The sequence below is a fragment of the Acinonyx jubatus genome, chromosome B4 (genome assembly GCF_027475565.1).
Source record: "Acinonyx jubatus isolate Ajub_Pintada_27869175 chromosome B4, VMU_Ajub_asm_v1.0, whole genome shotgun sequence".
Taxonomy (NCBI): Eukaryota; Metazoa; Chordata; class Mammalia; order Carnivora; family Felidae; genus Acinonyx; species Acinonyx jubatus.
The window spans coordinates 7,097,857-7,119,956 of record NC_069387.1 but is presented as its reverse complement, the minus strand read 5'-3'; the positions used below and the strand labels follow the sequence as shown (position 1 = coordinate 7,119,956).

Below are 22,100 nucleotides of genomic sequence, written 5' to 3'. Positions count from 1 at the left end.
ACCTAGAAAAAGCAAGGAAACAGATCCTTCCCTGGGGCCTCCAGACGTGTAAAGAGCATAAATTTGGGCCATGATAAGCTACTACGATTTTGGTAATTTGTTACAGCAGCAGCGGGAAACATACAGATGTTGCCTGCATGGAGGCATTGGACTTGACATTCGTAAAAAGTTTGCCTGGAAGCCAGAGATTTAGGTGTTCCTCTTCTATTACCTTATCTATGACCAGGCATCCGAGGAACTTCGAGAACATCCTGTCTGTCTCATCCCTCCCCCCCGCCCCCAGCTACTCCTACCTGCCCAGAAGGCGGTCTAATTGGAAGCCACCATGCTTAGTGAGTAATTTTGACTTCTCCTCTGAGAAAGGGACTGATATACGTTCAAAGCAGCGTAGCAGAGTCACTTGTGTCTCCAACAAAATGCTGAGCGTGGCCTATGTGCCAGGCACTTCCTCGCCGGGCTGCCGACGTAGATCTGGCTGCTCCGATGGGGCTGGGCCTCCATCAAGGGGTGGGATCTACAACCAGTTGGCTGCAAGTCGAAGCAAAGCCACTTGGCAGATGTGTGACTTTGAGCAAGTTACGCCCACTCTACCCCACGGTGTCCTAAGCCACGAAAGGACAACAATTTTCCCACTCAATAGGGCTCTCCTGGGAATTAAGTGAGAAGATTCATCTGGGGAGAAGGGCACCCTTCCTTCCTCACGTCATGCGCTCCACGGAGAGGTTAATGGGTTATGAGCTTTGTCTGGTGGCCTAGGGAGACCGAAAGGCCGCCTCCCGGCCCATCTTCCCACTCTGACCCCTCGAACTGTCCCAGCTGAGTGAGCCCCGAGGGTCAGACGGAACGAATGACCCGTCCCCTCATCCTTCCAGGAGGTCTCCGTGGGTCCAGACACTTGTCAGGAGTCCTCGGGTCCTCAGAAGAGTGAACCCGATCAGTTGAGCGCTGGGAAATCCAGAATCCTCTGAGGGAGGCCCAGCTTGCTGCAACGCTGAAGACGTTCAAAGTGAAGAAGAAGGTGGCTTCGCGCACTCGGTTCTCAAGTTTATAAAAGACAGGTCGGCCTACGTGCCCAGCACAGGATCGGTTTGCCTGCAGGAGAGAAGGGGGATTTCTGACTCAGTACTGTGAGTCCCAGTCGCCGGAGTGAGTCCCAGGCAGCTTCCGCTGCAGCAGCAATGACCATGGCTGGGGGCTGTGGCTGGAGCCCCCGCGTGTTCCGAGCGGCTCATCGGTGTTCGAGCATCACACCAGCCGTTCTGGGTAAGGCTCCGGAATGGAAATCCCAATAAAGGAAAGGAGAGTCCCCGCCCCCGACCATAAGAAAGGAGAGAACAGCCCCTTCTTACAAGGTGGATTTTACCTAACGATCCCTTCCAGTTCAGGAGATGGAGTTTTAATGACCCTCAAAAAGCGAATGTTCTACCCGAGCCCCTCTCACCCCCACCCCCAGCCGGAGCCCAGCAGATAGGACAAGGCATTGGAGATAAACTAATTGAAGATCAGGCTGCACATGGCCAATTCAACAGCAGCTCCCCGCCCCCCCAATTTGCAGTTTCTTCTGCTTCTTTTCCTTATAAAAAAATTTTTTTTAGTACTTTACCAGTTTGCTCAATAAGTCTTAATGAATTTTATAGTCAGAAACCAAGAAAGCCGAGGAAGGAAACAAAACTTTCATTTTCCAGGAGGTTTTTATGCCCAGAAACCAAAAAGAAAGGAAGCCCAGATTAGCTGATTTCTTAGTGGACTGCCTAACAGTGTAGGCATCGTGCGGGCACCATCCAATGTTTCTGCAGTGGGGTCCCTTTCAGACCAATTCATCGAATCAGGATCCGGTTCCAGGAGCCAATGGCCTTGCCTGTGTCCACACACCCCTAAGAGGCGTCATTCTCCCCCCAGAGCTGCTTCCTTAGAACACAAACTCCCCTCCAGGTGTTTGCACATCTTTGGGCCGGGCCTGGGCCGGGAGGTACAGGTGAGTGCTTTATAATGCCTGCCTTGTGTTTAGCCTGAGTCCTGTAGGGGTGGACGAGGAGGGGGCAGGGGGCCTGGGGGGAGGGGCTGTGGGCCGGCTCTCCAAATCCCCACTCCAATGTGCAGCCTGCCAAACTGCACACAGACATGACAGGGGATTGTAAAAACGCACCACAAACAATGTGGCTAATGTACCGGGATCCCCTGCAAAGGAGCTCCAGGGTGAGTGAGGAAGGACCTAGAGACATCAGAATCTGTAGAGAGCACCCCAAAAGGAAGAGCTTTGGGGGGGGGGGGACGTTGATCTCCTTCCTCTGCGTGTCCCAGTCTCCAAAGAGGAGAGGGGTGGGGGAGGCCCGGGGGAAATGAAACGCTGGACCCTGGCTATCTCCCTAGAATAGCCTGTAAGCGATTCCGGCAGAATTTCTTTACACAATGGATGACTGAAATGTGAACCACGTTGCCAACATCAGCGGGACAATCCAGTCCTGTGTATTCCCCTCGAGAGGGGCCCAGACACATGGCAGAAAGAGCAGGGGATCTGCAGACTAGGACGCTCACCCCTGTCCGGGGTTGACAGTCACAAAATATAAGTTAATTTTGTGTTTTGCAAGATTGTGCCAGGAGTGGAATCACCCCGACCCTTCTGGAATCTTATGAACTATTACCACCCTAGGCTTTTAAAATACGCTGGTCAAAACACTGAAGGTGATGTGAGGACGTCTTTCCTAATAAAGGATATTCAAAAGAAAGAGAAAGAAAGAAAGAAAGAAAGAAAGAAAGAAAGAAAGAAAGAAAGAAGAAAGAAATCCAATGGAATCACAGTATTTGTCTTCTCCAGTGGTCTTGGAGATCATCTCGTCCAATGACACAGATCAAGAGCCGATTCCCAGAGAAATCAAACAATTGGCCTCAGACCGTTGCTCTTCGTTAGTGCAAGAGCCAGGGATGAAACCCAAGCTTTCGGGCTCCCGCACGGCTGTCTTCCTACATTCAAATGATCAGTGAATTTCTCTGAAATCTCAAGTTTTCCCTGCACTGCGCTTTTGCAAAGGATGTGGACAAGTCCGCTCTGAGGGTGTATTCACACTGTTTGGGCAAGAGGGAATAAACAAAAATGAAAGTGTGTTTCAGAAGTTCATTTGAAGGTGCAGGAAGGGGCTGGGGTGTGACCCAGCTGTTCTGGATAATGGTTAACATTTTTCGCTTCGCGGATAAAACTATGTATCACGTACTATCGCTCCCAATGTTTTCTTTTGGGCTTTCAATTATTGCTTAATTTTCAAGTGATTACTATTATTAATTTTTAAATCTCTGCTTAGCTTGGTAATTGAAGGGGATTTATCTAGAGGAGTCCATCATGACTGCTGTCCAGGAGAGATCACAGAGACAATTCTAGACCTTGGGGTGGATTGGGGGTCGAGGACCGAGGGGGTGCGGAACAGAAGGGAGCATGGAGTAATAGTGCTTCTAAATCTCTTAAACGTAAATGGGACAATTCACTGCTGTGGGGAAGGTATCAGAGGAGTGGGGGGGAAGGATGGCATTTGAGTTTCTGGGTTTGAATTTTGCGAACAGATCTTTTTTACTAAATTCAAGTCCGGCACACAGACGTGCAAAGGATTTGCTTCCTGCACACAGTTCTTAATTAGGAAACACTAAAATGAAGTCCCATGATGAGGAGGAAGCTTTTAAAATGATTTTAAGGCCAAAGAAAGGCTTAGAAGATAGACAGCCACCTCAGAGGTGTGCTCTGGGGGTCCCCGCTTCTGCAGCCTTCTGTCTGCCTGGCAAATAACCCAGAGCCGGACTGGGAGCCTCACCACGGTGCGTGTAGACAGCTCTTGAAGGGGAATACCATGTAAATGTCACACATGTAGAGTAAGACACTGGAGTCTTGGTTTCTCTATTTCCTGATCTGCTTTAAAAAAAAAAAAAAAAAAAGTGGTTTTAAATGGACGCCAACCTAGACGCTCACTAGGTATTTGTTGAAAACGTGATAGAAGGGCTTAAATTCCAAATTTTAACCTCATGAATTTCCACCACCATGTACGAGGGGTTCGTAAACAGCAAAAGTGTTCAATCCCTACGTGATTTATTTTCTTCTAGTATGTTGGCTTTTTAAATGGTTTTAAGAAACGGTCCAAATTTGCACATGTATTTCACACCTAACCTCGTAGGGAGAAGCGAAGGTAACTATTTCAAAAGTGAGGTCAAACAGGTTGAAAATTAATTAGGGACGACAGTTTCCTCAAAAAGATTCCAGCAATATTTTGGCTCCCCCATCTCGTTCTGTTTTCCTAGACTAAACCCTCTCTCACACTGATCTTCTATTGTGCCTTCTACTGATTCTACGTGAAGTCAAAAGAAAAAAAAAAAAGAACAAAACCATGAAAGCACATGACAATGCTCCGAAAAAGTAACCGAATCATCGTTATCAGTATGTTTTAGATCTGTCACACCATCTTCTAGCAATATCTTAGCAGGTTCAATCAACGGACAGCATGATAAAAGGACACTTCTCTGAAGAAGTAGGATCAAAGATGCCAGAGTCCCCACAGTACCCAACACACAACGTGGCTGTGTGCGTCCTGAGTTTGGGATTTTTCTACGTGTGTGTGCGCACTGCCCCCACCCACCCCCCATCCTGCCCCAAGAATGTCAAGAATTTGAACTCTCTCTTCTTAAGGTGAAAGAGCACGGACTCAAATCTGTTCACGAAGAAAAGAGGTGGCAGGTCTTGAGGCACTGGAACCACACAAGAAAATCTCCCGAATTTAATACGGCAATTGATGACGATGGGAGCCCTCGGTGCTTCAAAAGTGGCTGAAAACAACGTCCCGAGTGCGGGTCATTAATCAGGAGCCAGTAAGATCTCCAGTTTGCAGCTCAGTAGGTCTCTAACTCCTTTATTTCAACATTTAGCCTTAGGTTTAAAATATTTGCTAAGAAAGCAGAGAGGCGATTAACAGAGATTTTAAAATGTGTGCCATGGTTACACATTCTGCCAACAGAGTAAAAGGAAACTATACAGCGTAAGTTACAAAAAAACGGTTATTTTCGTGTTCCGCAAACATGCCAATAAACCCTCCACTGTGGTGTTATTCAACAGTAGGAAAGGAAAACAGAGATGAACTCAAGCACCGGCCCCGCGTCGTCACATCTTTCAGAGAAGCATGAGGAATCCATCAGCTGTAGTCCGCTGGTGCATCTCCACGAATTAATCTTCCCACTGCTCCTGCAAGGCGCCCGAGGCCCTGCGGGCCAGCAGGAGGGGCCGCAGCGCACTAGGGGACACAGAAGGTACTCCGGCTCCCCCTACCCCACTCCCCGAGAAAGCCTCTGGGCTGCACAGAGACCTCTGAAGACGCCCAGCCTCCCAAAGGAATACCTGTTGACTATCTGAGGTTTGCATGATGTCCTAGCCACTAACTTAACACGTTTGGGTTTTGTGTTTAAATTAGCGAGAGCTACCAGATTCTAGAAGAGCTTGGCCACCGCTTTGATACGATGTTACTTGGTTGTTTTCAAAATATTTTCACTTTATTGTGTACTTTTATATTATTATCCCAACAGACTGGATGAAAGGCAGTGATCACTAACACAGAACACAACAGGGAGCTAACAATCAGGCAGGCCGCTCTCAGGACCCGGTCTGTCCAGCCCAAGTCGCTGACATGCACGTCGGTAGCTCGTACACCTGCTACCCTCATAGCACAGGCTGCGGGGTGCGGGAGGGAGGGGTCGGATGCTGCTGTGCCCTTAGAAGCTATTTAATAAATATCATCAAGGAACAAAATGGAAAATAGACCCTCCGGAGCACAGCCGCCTCAGGTCAACTGAACGTCATCTAGTTTATTCAACCAAAAAAAAAAAAAAAAAAAAAAACTGGAGAAAGAAGGAAAATATTAAAACAAAAAGTAGTTCTTAACACTAGCAGTAAATAAATTTGTACAACAATTCAGTCTGTATAATATGATGAAATAAATCTACATCTTTTCTTATTTTGGTGCTTTGAATTATACATACAAACAACAATTACAAGGGACTTGTTCACAAAGCGTGTGGGCCCGGAAAAGGCTTGCTGAGCCCCTCTACGGCATCGTGCGAGTGGTAACACTGATTGCCTGGGACTCACAGACTCTCCTATACAGAGAGGCCCACGGCTTTGAACAAATGATTTGCCTACGACTTTTTTCTTTTTTTTGTTGTTGTTTTTTTCCTTTTTTTTTTTTTTTTGTTTTTTTGTTTTTCTTTTAATGCATCAAACAACTATGGCCAGTGAAAGGAAACAACACTGGCCGTTTGTCCATTTGAATATCAGACCTAGTTTCTTCTCCATTTCCACACTTGACTTCCCCGTATTCCTTAAAATTCTTGGCGTCCTTCATGCCTTTCTTACAGCTCCCCGGATGCCCTAAAGTCTTCTTCAAACGTACAGTATTTCTTACAATATAAGTTATATGCAACGTTCAGCTCAGTTGCTTGCTCGTTTGTTTGTTTTCACAGCACTAGAGAGACCCTGTTCAATAGGGAAGATGAGTCTGAATGGCTTATTCACAAATGGGATCCAGATTCAGTGACTGAGAACACAGAGGCCACAGCGAGCGCCTCTGAGAAAGTGGCAGACGTCATTTTGCTTTGTGCCTTCAAAACACGGGTATCCATCGGATCTCGGCTTCATGATACTGCTCCTGCAAAAACGCACGTAGAAGGGGCTGGAAGGACTCTCGCCCGGAGGCCTTGAAGCATCGAGCAGGGACTCTAACCCATGGCGGTGACCATACTGGACGGGTGGTGAGGTCCGAAGGAGAGGCTGGACGGCGGGTGCATGGGCGTCGGGGTGGTCAGCATGTGGCTGGAGTGGCTGAACGGGGAGATGTGGCTGAGAGAGGACATGTGTCTGGAGAGGGCGGCCGGGTTGAACGAGCTGCTCTTGGGGAAGTCCTCCAGCGTGTCATGTGCCTTCTTGCACTTTTTGGATTTGCTAGACATTTTCCGGTTTCTGGTCTGGATGCCTTCCTTCTTCATAGTCAGGGGTCTGTTAATCTAAACAAAGATCAATTTTTTTTTTTTTACACTTTCTGGCTGGCTCTGAAAGGGCACACAGGCTTTCACACCTCCACACGGCTGCTCTGACTGCCCCACACCGGGGGTCTTGCTTGCAGCCGGGCCCCCTCCTCCCCCCACCCCTTCCTGTCTCCTTCCCAGGGACCAGGAGTCACGCAGATCCAGTCTGTGGAGGAGCACTGACTGTCAGCCTCAGAAACCAAGAGACCAGGGGTAAGGTGTTCCAGGCAGAGGGTGTCATTTACGGGTTTGGTTATTTTTTTAATGTTTATTTATTTTTGAGAGAGAGACAGAGCATGAGCGGGGGAGGGGCAGAGAGAGAGGGGGACACAGAATCGGAAGCAGGCTCCAGGCTCCGAGCTGTCGGCACAGATCTGAGAACCGTAAGATCATGACCTGAGCCGAAGTCGGATGCTCAACCGACTGAGCCACCCAGGCTCCCCGGGTGTTATTTAAGTTTGTCCACATCAGTGACTTGGAGGAGAATCTGCCTTGGGAAACTCTGCGTTCCCAGGGACCGTATTCTAGAGACCCACCCACTAGGACTGCATTTCTCTGGTATCGAAAATACAATAACTGGTCTTATTTCCTTAGAATCTCCTTAGAACATTTCATGAGCGTGGAGGCACCTGGGGAATCTTCAAGAGGGAAATAACATCTTGTCTCCTTCTCCGACATCTGTGCTCTGACCATAAAACCACAGCCAACGCAATCGACCTTAAGGGTGTAGGTCTGTCTGCCCTGACAGACTAGCGTCGCACCCCTGTTCAAAGTAATTTTTGGTCGCCTCTCTCCTGCCCGGCTTTATCGCAGTAAGAGGCGCTGTAAGATCTTCCCCTGGAACCTGAAGGCTCTGGGGTGGTGTTTTGCCACAGCGGGTCTCTCCACAAGGTAGTCTCTTGCCCCTGTCACAGCAACTTTGATGACTGAAAGTTGCAATTCCCGCCCGGTTCTGACTGTGCATTTCTACTAGACCAACGGCCCCCCAACCCGTCACCAAGGACTCGACGACCACTTTGGGGCGCACAGTACTGGGCCGGCATGCGGGCACCCTCGTTCTGGAAATTGTGCAGCAGGAGCGAGCTCCAGGAAAGAGACAGGCAAGGCCCTACCCCAAAGGCCTTCAGCTAGTCTGCGGCACCCGAGGCGGCATGCCATTCTCTCCGTTTTCGAGAAGCTTCTGTCTGTTTTGTTTTTAAAATACATTTTCCCGGGGGGGGGGGAGACAGAATCAAGACAGGGGACTTTACAGAGCATCAGAGACCGCTCCCCACAAGGAGTCAGAATGGGATTAAACTCAATTGCAAACAGGTGCCCCACACAGCGGACCACACATCTGGCCACACGTCGTCGGGATGTGGCAAAACAACTCAAGGAGGCGATGTCAGGGTCTCGGTCGTTGCTGACTCTGCAGGGACAAGTGTCATCTTCCACCCGGGCCCTCGAGGGGGAGAAAGACAAGAGGCTCCCTCATGCTCTCATGGCTCTAGGATCTACCTGTCCACTCCCAAAGCTAGAAAGGGCAAGTTCAGGAAGAGAGACTCCAGCCGTCGAGAGAGAGAGGCGGCCAACCAAGTTTCTGGAAGCAGTAGACACACAGCTTCCCGAGGCTGAGCTGGGAGAGGTCACCCTGAAGAGGGGCACAGAGCCACATGCTGGAGCTGAGACCCAATCCCCCCTCGCACCAGGAAGGCAGAAGAGCTAAAAGGTCACTGCCAAAAGCACATCTCAGGGTTCCTTCTTCAAAGCAACAATCAAGATAAAGACGCAGACTACAGAGGTGATAGGAATCTATTGTCACATCAAATCTTCCCCCAAGATAATGTCTAGACACACAGCTCTTTACCCGGTATCTAGATATACACAGCCAGATATCTAAATATAATATCTAGTTACCCAGATAGCAGCACAGACCCAGATAACTAGTCTCAACGCCACCTAGAGACACTGATCCTGAGATAGGTAGTTATCGAAACACCTAGATAAGAGGAAAGGAACTATACATAAACATATACAGGTATCCAGGTGGGCATAACAAAACATGATGTGATGAGAACGTTAATAGATTATAATCTCCTGTCGTTAAATACACATCAATTGCCTCCTTCTGTGAGGTCTTGCGAAACCAGCGAAGACAGAAAAACCATGCTGGCCAGGGGAGCAAGTTTCTCTCCCAGGAGGGAGCAGCAAAGAGGGTTCCCTGACTGTTCTTTGAGTTGATGAGAAATCGATCTCCTTCAGAACTTTGTTTAGACTGGACACAACTGAGCCCGTATCTCATCGTGGCTAAGTCGTCAGAGAAATTTAGAGCTGGGTAACTTCCCATCGTTCCCGGGCTCCTCTGGGAATAGGAAAGACAATTCCTTGCTTTGAACTGAACTTCTGGCACATCCTGAACTGAGAAAGTGTTCACTTTCCACTGGTCCCTATCAGTCCTGACGCCACTGACCTCCCCGGAAGGCCTGTGCTGCTCGGAAATCGGTCCTGCCCGGCTCTTCCGTTCCATCAGCCATGTCCGTTTGCACAAAACACTTGATTCTCTGAGTCATAACTTCTTCCAGTACAACGGAAATAGAATAATTTCTGCCCTGTCTACATCATGGGACTACCTGAGGCTCAAAGGTAATCAAGTAACTTGAAAGTTCTTTGAAAACCATGAGTTACAGCCAAAAGCAACCGGAGAGGCTGGGCTGATGACTGGCTAGCCCATAAACTCTGATGCCCCGAACCTTCCAGATTTTAATCACAAATCTGTTTTTTATCTCCACTGCAGTGAGCAAGTGCGTCCCCAAAGTGAAAACGGAACTAGGGTTTCATTGCTGATAAACAGGTATACACGGCATTCGGAGGATCTGAGAGACAAGAACTAGAAAGGCCAGTTCCGCTGTGCTGGGCATTGCACGGGGACCAAGTCAGGAGGGGATGACCCCAAAGGCAGGCACATGAAGGTTGCGGGGTCCCTGGGAAATCGCAGGAGCTTATTCCCAAGAGGCAAAAAGAGACCGGGATGCCGGGACCACCCTGAGAAGCTCTCTGGGATTGCAAAACTCTAAGCAGAACTTCCTCCCGACTCCCAGCTAGGGTGAACGTGCCACGGAAACGGCCCTGAGCAAGACGCCCGCCTTCTCCCCGTACCGCCGTGGCCTCCGCCAAAGTCACACCGGCAAAGATGCTTTAGGAGAATCAGAGCAAAAGAGGACAGTGAGAGAGAGCCGGAGAGAGAGAAATGGTCCTTCTTCCTCTGGGAATAATTGAACCTCAAGCCTCATTAGGTCATGGCCTGTCAGCTGGAGTTATTTCAGGGAAAAAAAAAAAAAAAAATCCAGGATTTTTTTTTTTTTTTAACGTAAACATATCGCAAACCGGGAGGACCCCCAGTGAAAAGACCAGAAATGACCCAGCGGAGCCCAGGTGACTGACGGGCAACTCTGCTCACTCTGCTCACACAACACAGAAGAGGAAACGAGGGTTTCTTTCAACCCTGCTCTCTGGATAACCTCACTCCAGAGGTTCCCTCACTCCACTGCTTCCCTCCGTTCTCTGCTGCTTAGGACAAAGACACCTTGGCCACATCTCGCAGACGCTTCATTCCATGTCTTTGCGGCTGAGAATCCACTTAAAATTCACCACAGAGGTGAAGAGGCTTCTGCCCCTTTGAGTCACCGAACTGTCCTCTGTCTGAAGACTTCCTGTGCCACGCACCACACTTTCTTGCGTGCCCTCTCTCTCTCTCTCTTGCAAAAAGTTGAAACTCTCAGGAACACCACGCTATCACTGTTTTCCCAAGGGAGGACGGGGAAGCCCGGAGCGGGCCCACCGCGGACGCCGGGGCGCTGCATCGCACAGCATCGTCCACACCGACCTGGGGGACCCGCGTCATTCTCTGCCCCAAGCTCTCCGGCCTCCGCACGGCCGCGTTGTGCCAAGTCGCTTCCCTATTGCACTGTTCACCTGAGGCCTGTTGCTGAGCCCGGAGGACGGCCATCAAATGCAGAAGGAAGCCTGCGGCGGGTGACGGTGTCTCCTGGGTGCACCCCCCCCCCCCCCCGGCCGGCCGCCGGTCCCGGCCCCGTGACACTTACATTGTGTAGTTTGTAGTACAGCCCACAGGCGTTGCAGACGGGGTCTCCGTTGGCATTTCTTCTCCAGAGAGTGGTAGTGGTGGTCTGACAGTTTGCACAGGACGTTCCCGCTCTTCTCGCTGCCGACTGGGAGTAGGGGCGGAGAGGGAGGGAGAGGGAGGGTAAAATCAAACCAGATGTTAAATGTGTTTTCGGAACTACGGAGACAGACTTAAAAAAAAAAAAAAAAGGAAAAGAAAAGAAAAGAAAAAATTGTCATTGTCCTTGAAATCAAACCTAGTAAGTGGCCCCCATGAAAATAACAAAGACCCCTAAAAGCTGCCTCAAGAAGAAAACTACAGGTGATCGCTGGACGAGAGCAGGTCAGACCGTGGTCTGGTGGTCAGGGCGTAGCCTGCCACTCCCCAGGCTGGGGTCCAGAGGGTCCGAGAGCCCACGCCACCTCCCTGGTCGCCAGATGTTTAAGTTTTATGGGTGGCAACGCGGAATTCACCTGATTCGTTTTGGTACCGGGCTCTTGGGGGGGGGGGGGGGAGGGTCTTTGTCAAGGGCAACTGTGAAAATAGCAATTCTCAATTCTCCACGAGGCGACCGGCCCATCACAACGCACAAACAGCACAAGAAGAGGAAGCCCAAACATCGAGAGCACTTGACAGATCCCAAACGAAGAAATTCTGGATGAGAAAGAGAACAGAGGGCCAGCACAGTAGGAGAGTGTCCGCGTGTGTGTGTGTGTGTGCGCGTGTGCACATGTGGAGCTCACAGGACCTGCCCTCTTAGGAAGCACCAAGCACGACGCCCAAGCCTCAAACCGGCACCGGCCCATCCTTCCAGGCCGGGTCACTCCTGGTGACTGCCACCCTCACTCCCCTTAGCTGGCTTCCAGCTCAGGAGACAAACTGAAAAGCACGAAGAATTCGGCTCATCAACAGAACACCTCCCTGCCCAGCTCTCGTTTCATTTCACCTTTGTGAAATTAGGTATTTCCTACTCGCTGCTCACAGGGCAGAATAGTTGTAGGTCAGATGTCAGACTCAGCTTGAATTTGAATTATTCGGTTGTGTCACTGCCTTCATTTCCTTGAAGAGGGAGATTTTTCTTTCGCTTTTTGATGCACGTAAATTTACAAGGGTGCTATTCTCGACGTCCATGCTTTAAAAAAAATTTTTTTTTTAACTCAAAAAGTTTCCAGAGAAAATGAAGTTGGACCTATTACCTTTGCTGTCAACCCCTCATCCCCTGATATAAACAGAAAGTTTTAACTGCAGAAGTATTCCCTGCTCTGGACTCAAATATATTATCAAAAGCAAGAGAAAGAACAAGAATTCAGCTATCTGTGATCAAGAAAGTTCTGGCATGTTTATAAAAGCCTGGAACATAGGGATCGTGGTGTGCTTTTCCATCAATATTTTATCAAGTAAAAAGTTAGGCAGTTGCCAGCTATGGGAACCCTGGTGGAAATTCTCAATTAACCCGACTGACTCCCCTCCTTTAACACCACTAAATTGTCCCACAGACGTGCTCCTCTTCCTGGAAGCTTCCATGGCAGGGTCATGGGTTTCGTTTGTTTTTTAGATTTTTTTTTTCGGTAATTCTTTATTTTCTGTGTTCTAAAAAACTAGGAATTAAAAATAGTTCTCGGGGCACCTGGGCGGCTCAGTCGGTGAAGCGTCCGACTTCGGCTCAGGTCATGATCTCACGGTTCAGGAGTTCGAGCCCCGAGTCGGGCTCTGTGCTGACAGCTGGGAGCCTGGAGCCTGCTTCGGATTCTGTGTCTCCCTCTCTCTCTGCCCCTCCCCCACTCACTGCCTGGCTTTCTCTCTCAAAAATAAATAAACATTAAAAAAAATGTTTTAATAACTTAAAAAAAAAAAAAACATCTCTCATCTGTCATAAGTAAAAAAGTTCTACTTTCCGGCTGCCCGTTTTGGAATAATTCACCATAGTCCTGACCTCCTCTAGATGCCCATGCCCACCTGCCTCGATGAAATGTGCTAAGCTGAGACGCATATAACTTTCACTCGCATGCTCTTGGGAAGAAAATGATACACAAAATCAGCGCTTAATGATTCTGACAATGATGTTATCGTGTGATTATTACTATCTTCCTGTACTTTCTTCTTTAAAAGAGATACTCAGATATAGTAGATTAATATCTACCCAGGCACCAGATTTCCCAGCTCAGCAACTTTAAATGTGTACTCCAAGCACACACTGCCAGCCGGTCAAATTCAAGCTCCAGACGATGAGGTTCCTGGTGTTAGTCCCTCCCCGTATAGTGACAGTCACATAAATACAAGCAGCCTCAGAACACGTCTCTGGTCCACAGACTCTAGGCGAATTTATACAGACCCTCTAAAAGCCACAGTGTTTGGTTCACTAGCAGGAGACAAAGTACATTAATAAAGCAAACTACTCAGAGAGCCCTCAGACACACGGAAAACCTGGCAACACGAGGGAAAAAATATCGTATGGATCTTCTCTGCAGTCATCTCTTCTCTTTCCTGCTGGAGTGTATTCAGTGTTAGACAGGCATCATGCATAAGAACTAGCTCCAGGATGGGCTGGGTGTTCTGCATTGAATCTGCAACTGTGCAAAGCAAAAATAGCAAACCGGAGACACGGCACTGGCACGAAGGAACAGGCATTATAGGAAAGAAGACAAAGAAAGTTCTAGGTACTCAGAAGTCAAATACATCTAAGGACGGGGGAGAAAAAAAAATAGCTCTCTATCCTGAATGCGCTTGCTCTGAGTCGCTCTCTGGAGCAAATGAATTCTATGGAACTAAAAATGTAAAACCACCCAGAACAGATGAGTAAGAAAGAAAAGACACTTTAAATGCGACAGCCAATGAACTCCGGAATTAAAAGAAATTATTACTCAGAGTTCTGGAGACTTATGAAAGATGAATGAAGACACACGTCTATAAAATGCACGTAGAGCCTTCCTATGCGATCTGCCCAGACAGTAGAAACCCCAAGAAAATGTCAAACGCACTCTCACTCATCATTCAGCCCATCGTCTGAGACTTGACACCCTCTTTTTCCTTCTTTATTTTTTTACCTCGGAAAAAAAGTCCAGTTATGCTGATGGTACCATGACTTATTTGAACGAGAAAGTTTTTGTTGTTAGTTATGTTTCTTTTCCTCTCTTTCTTTTTTTCTTTCTTACTTTTTTTTCTTTCCTTCTTTCTTTCCTTCTTTCTTTCTTTCTTTCTTTCTTTCTTTCTTTTTTTTTTTCTTACTAAGGCCAGGTTTTGAGTGATTCAGAACATTCTTTTGTGGTGCGATCATATTCATTCTGTGCTAACACCTCCAGCCATTTTTTTTTTCAAACACGTCTTGTTCTGATATGTTCAAACATCTTGATGTTTAGGTTGGGGAAGCTGAGTTGTTGTTTATGAGTTATCTCCAGTGCTCAGATATCCGGCAGCTTTTTCCTAGGAAGTTAGCTTTGCACATGAGAGAAAGGAAAAAAAAAAAAAGAAAAACCCAAGTGCATGGGGACAAGCAGGGGGAGGTTGAGAAAGGCTGGCGAAGGGGGCAAAGATCAGAAGGAATAAAGCTTAGAGACCACGGATCGCCAAAAATTAAAGTCACGTGGGCACTTCCATCCCTAGAAAGTTTTTCCTTCTGAAAAGGATGCGAAAGGTGTTGAGTTGCACTAAAATCTGATGGAGATGACAAATAATTCTTTGAAAAGAATACAGAAGATTTGTCCCCCCCCCCCCCCGTCACCACACACACACACACACACACACACACACCCTTAGAATTTGATGGATGCTACCTTTATCCATTAATCTGCGTGGGGAAATTCCCCTCCTCCCCTCTCTGCTTGGTGAATGTCATCACCACAAAAAGCATTTTGATCTCTTGACTGTGGTTAGGGTTGTCATTTGCCAAGCCTGCTTTTATTTGTCTGTTGCATACACTTGGTACTCAATCCGAGCCTGAGGTACCAAAGACAAGCTTACAAATGAACTTCTGTTGATTTTCTTTATGAATGTTTGGTGGTGCCAGGTTTCCTTGAGTATTATTCCTAAAGGTCGAGACATTTAAGAAAGAAAGAAGCAGGGATCAAAAACCCTCACCCTACTGACAGGAGTTCAAAGGGAAACTAAGACCAAATGCAGGAGACAGGAGACCAAGAGGCAGGACGGGAATCACACAAGTTTTTCCCAAAGGAATTAGCTGTGGCAAGTTCTCAATTCTCAAGACCACGGAAGAAGGCAAACTCCGCCAGATTCACTGGCTGCTGCTCGAGAAACTCAGTTAATTGGCCCCATCAATCTTCAAGCATGGGCTCATGAGACTCATCCACGGCACGAAGGAAGCGCACTGAGACCGTGCTCACTAGGAGCCCTGGCACTTAGGGACACGTCCTAGATGGTGGCTAGAACATTCCGTCTGCGTCCTACCTGTCACAGTGATTATCCGCGAATCTTACATTGCTTGCTCGCGTCCCGTTAAAGCTCTCATGTAAATACATTAGGGATTCGATCACCAGAAAGCCAGCATCCTTAAAAATTTGGTAAGGGACTTAGGAATTGTCAAGACGAAAAAGAGGGGGAGCTTTTCTGTATGTCTAACTTGAGAAAAGAAAAGGGGAGGGGGGAAAAAAAAAAAAAAACTATCCCAAGCAAGCTGACATGATTTTGAGCCTGTCCTGCCAATTTCCTGCAGAAAGCTCTCCTTCCTGAAGAGAGGAAATTAACAACACACAATGGTTAGTGTTAGATCAGTGCTTCTCTGGGGGGACTCACCAGCCTTCGCTTGGGCTTGATGAGGGGTCGGTTCTGTCCGTTCATTTTGTGGTAGAGCCCACAGGCGTTGCACAGGTAGTGCCCGGTCCCGTCACGTCGCCACAGCGGGGTGGAGGTGGCCCCACAGTTAACGCACTCCCTGCCTTCTGGAAACAAGATCACACATAAGTCACTTATGGAGGAAAAACACACAGAAAAAGCTGACAGCGCTCCCTCGGAACGAGGGAAGGAAAGTAGAATCAAGAACTTTCTCTCTTCTCCCTCCTTTAGGAAACCTTCCTACCCCCACCTCCCTCCAGGTGGCTCCCAAGTGGACAAGGGTCACCGTGTGGCCCCGTCCACATTCAGCTCTGGCCTCAAGAAGGGACACATGAAGAAAAGGCAGCAGGACCTTGCTCTGGGGCTGCCTGACTTGACGAGGAAGATCAGGCACAGCCAAGGAGGAAGGCAGATTTGAACTTGAAATAGTTCCCTGAGAAAATTCTGAGGCCTGGGCAACGGCAGAGCAAAACATTCCACTCATTTCCTTCAAAGGAAAATAAAGGTGCCTCGTTATCATCGCCGGGTCTGTCTCCGCAGATTGATTCAACCACGGAGATTAGGACGGTGGTGGAAAAGGAAAGAGTAATCAATGGCGAGATAGATAAACAGATAATAAATAGATGAATAGACCGATCAATCGGCTGATTGATTTTAGGACCCCAGGCTTTAGATTTTACTTCCAGTAAAACTGCAAACGTCCCTGGCTGGCAAGTAATAGATGAAGACCCAGCGGGATCCACTCATTTCTCCCACCATCTTTTTTCTCTCCAGAAAAGGCCAAGGTTTTCTAGAATTTTCCAGCCACTGTGCCAGAGACTGAAGGGTAAGTGTGACCCCAGCTGGACCAGGCCAGGAGGTGTTGGAAACAGTGCAATCTGCAGGCAAGGCCCCTGGAGATGTTGGCAGGAAGAGAGCAGCGTGAGGGGCAAGATCAGAACAGGCCAGTTCAGGAAAACTGGGGTGGGGGGGGCTCCTGGTCGGCTCCTTAACCTAGGCCTCTCTACAGCTGCCCTTTTTCCAAAAAAACAAATAAACAAAATAAACAAAAAAACCGGCCAGGCCGGTTCACTCAAGGGCCAGGGAGAGTGACCCAGACCCATCTCCGGAGGGAAAGCTGCTGGAGAGACTCCCTCAAAACGGCACTTGAGGACCACAAGGGAGAGTCCAGTCCCTGATTTCTTTGCAACTTCTTCGGGAGAAGGAAGGGGAGGCAGTTTCTAGGAGAACCTGCCCAGCTCTTGGGGGGGCCTCATCCTCCAAGGCCAGGTGTGGACCAGTGGCTCCGCAGGCCACACCCCAGACCGGGAGAAGCCCCCTCACGCCTACTCCCCCCCTACCCCCCACCCCCCGACCCCCGGAGGGCCGGCAGGAGCCAGGGGCCCCACCAGAGCTGGTCTCTCTAGGGGACTTTCTCTGGAGGCGCCAGGGGGCAGGTTTGGGAGGAAGGAAGGGGAGAAAGATGTGCCCCCAAAGGTTGTTTCGTTTTAGGAGATTAATCGGCTAACTCCAAACCACCAGGGAGACAGGGTGGAGGAAGAAAACCGGGCAGGCTGCTTGGGAATCTGGCCGGCTCCCCGTACAAGGAGAACAAGGCTGGCTCGAGGGCTCTGGGACCTGTTTGGCCTTTGGAAACCCCTAAACCAAGTATGAAGAACTTGGGGGGCGGGGGGAGGGGTTCACATCTATAAGCCTGTTTTTTGTGGTGTTTTTTTTTTTTTTTCCTCTAGGGACAGGTTCTGGGAAAGGAAAAAGACTTTCAGAAATGGAGGGGTTTTGCCTGACATTGGAGTTCACGATGGTACTGAATAGTTTTTGTCCATTTTCCTTTTGCAAAAAAAAAAAAAAACATAGGGAGTTAAGAGAAATTCTATATTTTTTTCCTCCAAATTCCATAAAAGGTCTACAGAGAGCCTCCCAAGAGCCCCTGAGGTTATTACAAACACGGGCAGTAGTGTTCCAGGAGCACATGGGCAGATGTCCACCATTTCCACCAGACCTCAAAAAGGCTGGGGACTGAACTACATCCAGACACCTTGCACTGGGGTCAGAAGCCGAGGCCAGGCCGGGGGCAGGTGAGGGGGAGGCAGGGAGGAAGGAGGAAAGGGCAAGCGGTCAAGGAGGTGCCAGCCAGGGGGCGGGTGGGCCACGGGCCCCAAGTAGGCACTGGGTCGGCCCCTTCTGGGGTGACAGCAGTCTGGCTGTCACCTGGGATGACAGGCCCTGGCTCGGCCCCCAGGCCCACTCCCCGTGACCTGGTGAGACGGGGCCTCTCAGGTGCCCACGTTTTCTGTCCCTTTCTTCCCGGGGCTCAGGCAGGGGCTCAGGCAGGGGCTTGGGCAGAGGCTGGGGTGGAGTCTCCCTGCGGCTGGTGTGGGGCGGGCAGCCCCGTTCCTAGGCACCTGGGCTGGGGGATCTCCCAGCCTGACGTGAGCAGTCAGATTTCCTTTCCTCTGTCAGGCAGTGGGGAGGGTGACAGCTTCCTTTTCAGAGGGACCTTCAAACAAGAGCAACGGTTGCCTCTTCAGCGAGGCTCTGCACACTAGAGCAATTTTCTGTCTTGATTCACTCCGCAAGTTTGCGATTGCCTTGTCTGGGTTTTTCTTATTTTCTCCCCCCTTTCTCATTGTTGCCAAACAACCGATTTTCCTCACGGAGGCCCCGACTGTCTCCTGCTTTCTTTCCCCTCTCCTCGCTCACTGCCTGGTGTGAGCTGTTCAGACAGACACCTCTCTCTTAGGTGACAAGAACCACAGAGGCCTCCTGACATTCGACCGCCATTTTCAAACACCCCCTGGCCTCCAACTGAAATCCTGAGAAACTGGGCTGGACAGAAGGGTGGGGCGGGGGGGGGGGGGGGTGGGGGGGTGCGCGCAGAGGCTTCCAGATGCCCGAGATCAGACAAGGGTAGGGACAGCTGAGAACTGGCCTCTTTGCTAAAAGGCTTGGTCTTTTGTTTGTGGAGGGAGACCCAGCATTGACAGCCTGGGCGGGCGTTAAAAAAGCACTAGGTGCCCTAACCACCGTTCAACCGTTTCTCCCAACGGTGACAACCCTCCCTTCTCCCGTCTCCACCTTCGGCAAGTGCGTTTGTGAAGAAGACTTGAAAAAAAAAAAAAAAGCGACCACTAAAACCCAGAGAACTCCATCCTCAAGAGAAGTGTGCCACTGACACCCCCTTTACCCAGAAGGGTCTGGAAACCCTCCTTCCCGCTCCCACACTCCCGAAAGTCCCAGCTCCCTGGCTGCCCAGATGGGCTGCTCTGGGGTGTCTGACTGTGAGAGAGGGATAAAAAGGGGGAAGTAAAAAGCCAGATTGCAATGTCTTCTGTCTTCTCCCTCCTCCCCCAAGATATAAAAAGTAGATGATAAAAATAACAATAATAATAATAATAATAGGAGCATAGGTGCTCCTGGTTCTGGTTTAGGGTAACTGCGGCTCTTCCCCCCCCCCCAACCCGCCCCCAAAAGTTCAGGGGAAAGAGGGAGAGAAAAAGGAAATGACTCTCCGAAGACTGAAGGTGTAGACGCAGAGGGCGAGAAACCAGAGGCTCTTGGAAAAGTCGTTCTGCTCTGTCCCCTCCCCCCCCCCCACACACACACAAACCACCACGCCGGCCTCAGATACCACGACCTGCCCCCAAAACTTGGCGCCTCCCAGAAAAGATAACTTTAAACAAACAAACAAAAAAAATCCCATCGCTAACCTCAAAATGCACCGGTTTGCTCTCTGTGCCATCAGTCCTCAAAGCCTTGACCTAATCCCGGCTTTTCTGAGCAAAGCCGAACCCCATTTCTCTCGAACCCTCCACCCCACACCCCAGCCCAGCCCCTGGCGAGGCGGCGAGGCAGCGTGGCCACTTTCCTCCGCCCGGTCTCCCTTCCTCTTGCTTTCTCGTAGACTCCACCAGCTAGCCTACCTCCCTCTCCCTCTGCCGACTTTCATGTACTGAACACGCAGGTCTGAGTTCTTCTGTCAGCCTAACGCATCCGGACTCTATTAAAGTTCCTGGCGCGGGATAAACAATGCGACTGTCGCGTGCAGCAGTCTGAAAATAATTGGATTAGCTAAAACATATCAACTAAATAGAGACAGTCCTGCCCAGGCAGTCAGAGTGAATGTCACCCTGGAAAAAAAAAAAAAAACAAAACAAAAAACCCTGAAAAGTGATCTCATGGTCACTGGGCTCCCAGGGTCCTCCCTCGGAAGTTTCTGAAACCGGGGTTTTGCAAACCCTGTGTCAAGACGGCTCATCCTACCCCTAAAAGAGCGAGGGATCTTCATCCCGTCTCTGTATGTTAGGAGCTCTATAGATAGAGGGCAGAGGTGAGACGTTGGAAGGAGCCAGGACAGAAACAGCCACCCCTGAAACGGAGCCACCGGAGGAGACAGAACCCTCTTTGAAAAAATCGTCTTTTTAAAATACAGTTAAAGCTCAAGGGAGAGAATCCCGAGGTCTCTCGGCCTCTTTGGTTACGAGCAACGTTGGCGACGGATTATTTTATTTTGAAAGCCAAGATATTTTGTGGGGGTTGGGTGTCTTGTTTTGTTTTCTACAGCAAGCGTCTACACCAAGAGAATAAAACGCAGCGCGCGTTTAGACAGGGGGTGCTCGTTTGAGGGAGGATGTGCGGAGGAAGCAAAAGAGACTCACACCTGGGGAATGTTGTTCAGTCCTCCCTACCTCTTCTGGCTTCAGCTCAGGGGAGGACTAGGTCCTACGACGCCTTCCTGTCACCACCACCCTCACCCTCCCGCCCTCCACCCCCCTGCCCCTGCCTGCGTTACCACTTTCAGGTAGCTGGTCCATCTGCCTTCTGATTTGCCTTCCGGTTTCCCCAGGGCAGAGCCCCCCTCTCTCTCAGAAGTTGGGATGACAGCCCCCTTTTCCATGCCAAGAACGCGTGTTGCTGTTTCTGCCAGGGTCCCGACCACCCCCTCCCAAATATCCCCACGCCTTCATCATACACGTCTGTCTGAGGGGCTGTCCTGTCGGCAGGAACCCCTCCGAGCTCAGCCTGGAGGAAGAGGCAGCCGCAGAGGCCAAGGGGGGAGGGGGCGGTCACAGGACGGACCTGTGCTCGCTAAGGTTTCGTTTCAGCATTAAACACTAAAGATTTATTCCCTCGGCTTCCCATTTGGTCTCGGAAACGGACTAAAGGTTACAGGCAGAACCCGGAGGTCCCCAGGCAGGCAGGACAGGGTATTTGTTTTTGTTTGTCTTTTTCCTTTCCAGCTCAAGGGGGTGAGGTAAATTGGATCCCACTTCCCCTCTGCTCGGAGGACTGGAATGAGATAGGACACACCTCATTCTTTCCCCGCTGGAAGAATGGGAAGAAATCAAATCTCAGAAGGGCCTGGAACACCAGCCAGCTCCCCTGAGGGGCCAGACTCTAGCTCCCTCCTCCCTGCCCTGGATTTAGGGGAAGGGAGAGGTGGGGGGAGGAGAAAGGACCTGGCGCGTAGGGGTGGGGGGAGCGGAGATGGTTCCTACCTGTGCTGGATCTCGCCTTGGGCCTCGACTTACATCCGAAGCCGGTGGGGGAGCCCCCCAGCAGGCTGCTGGGCGGGAAGAGTCCGGAGCTGTATTCGGGGACGTAGGGCGGGTAGGTGGTGATGGGGTGGTGGGCCGACGAGGCCGCCCCTCCCAGGGTGGTCATGCTGCCCCGCGAGTGCGTGGACTCGAGCTTCATGCTGTCGGGGAGCGGCACCTGGTACTTGATGCACTCCTTCTCGTCCTGCCGCGCCGAGCCGGCCGAGCCCGGGGTGGACAGCGACGGGTCGGGGGAGACGTCCTTCGGCGGGGTGGGCGGGAAGGTGAAGAGGTGCGGACTGGAGTGGCCCGCCGACAGCGAGGAAGACGAGGCCGGGGGGTAGACGGAGAGGGGCCCCGGGGAGCCGTGGTGGATGGACGTCTTGGAGAAGGGGCTGAGGTTCCAGGGCGAGGCGGTGTGGTGGCTGCCCAGGGCCTTGCCGCCGTCCAGCCAGGGCAGGGATCCGTGCAGCAGAGGCGGACGGCATACCTGACTCCCTGCGCGGGGACGGGGGATGCAGGGGGAGGGAGGGAGAGAGGGAGAGAGATGCCCGTGAGAGCAGCTTGGGTGGGGGGGCCCTCGGACGCATCTGGGGTTCCTCCCCTCCACCCCAGCCTCCCCGCCGGGCAGTCCC

General features: G+C 50.3%; 1 protein-coding gene across 7 annotated transcripts in view; it reads right to left on the bottom strand.

Moving 5' to 3' along the window:
* Positions 1-4,863: 4,863 nt before the first annotated feature.
* GATA3 (GATA binding protein 3) overlaps positions 4,864-22,100 on the bottom strand; it is a 30,311-nt gene continuing 13,074 nt past the window's right edge. For 6 of the 7 annotated variants that reach the window (XM_053225244.1, XM_053225243.1, XM_053225245.1 and 3 more), the window contains 4 exons: positions 21,427-21,963; positions 15,893-16,038; positions 11,127-11,252; positions 4,864-7,023 (listed from right to left, as the gene is read on the bottom strand). In XM_053225244.1, the coding sequence (XP_053081219.1) occupies positions 6,739-7,023; positions 11,127-11,252; positions 15,893-16,038; positions 21,427-21,963 (1,094 nt within the window). In that variant the 3' untranslated portion in view covers positions 4,864-6,738. The remainder of the gene's footprint in view (positions 7,024-11,126; positions 11,253-15,892; positions 16,039-21,426; positions 21,964-22,100) is intronic. The other variant, XM_027073381.2, reaches the window with a different exon arrangement.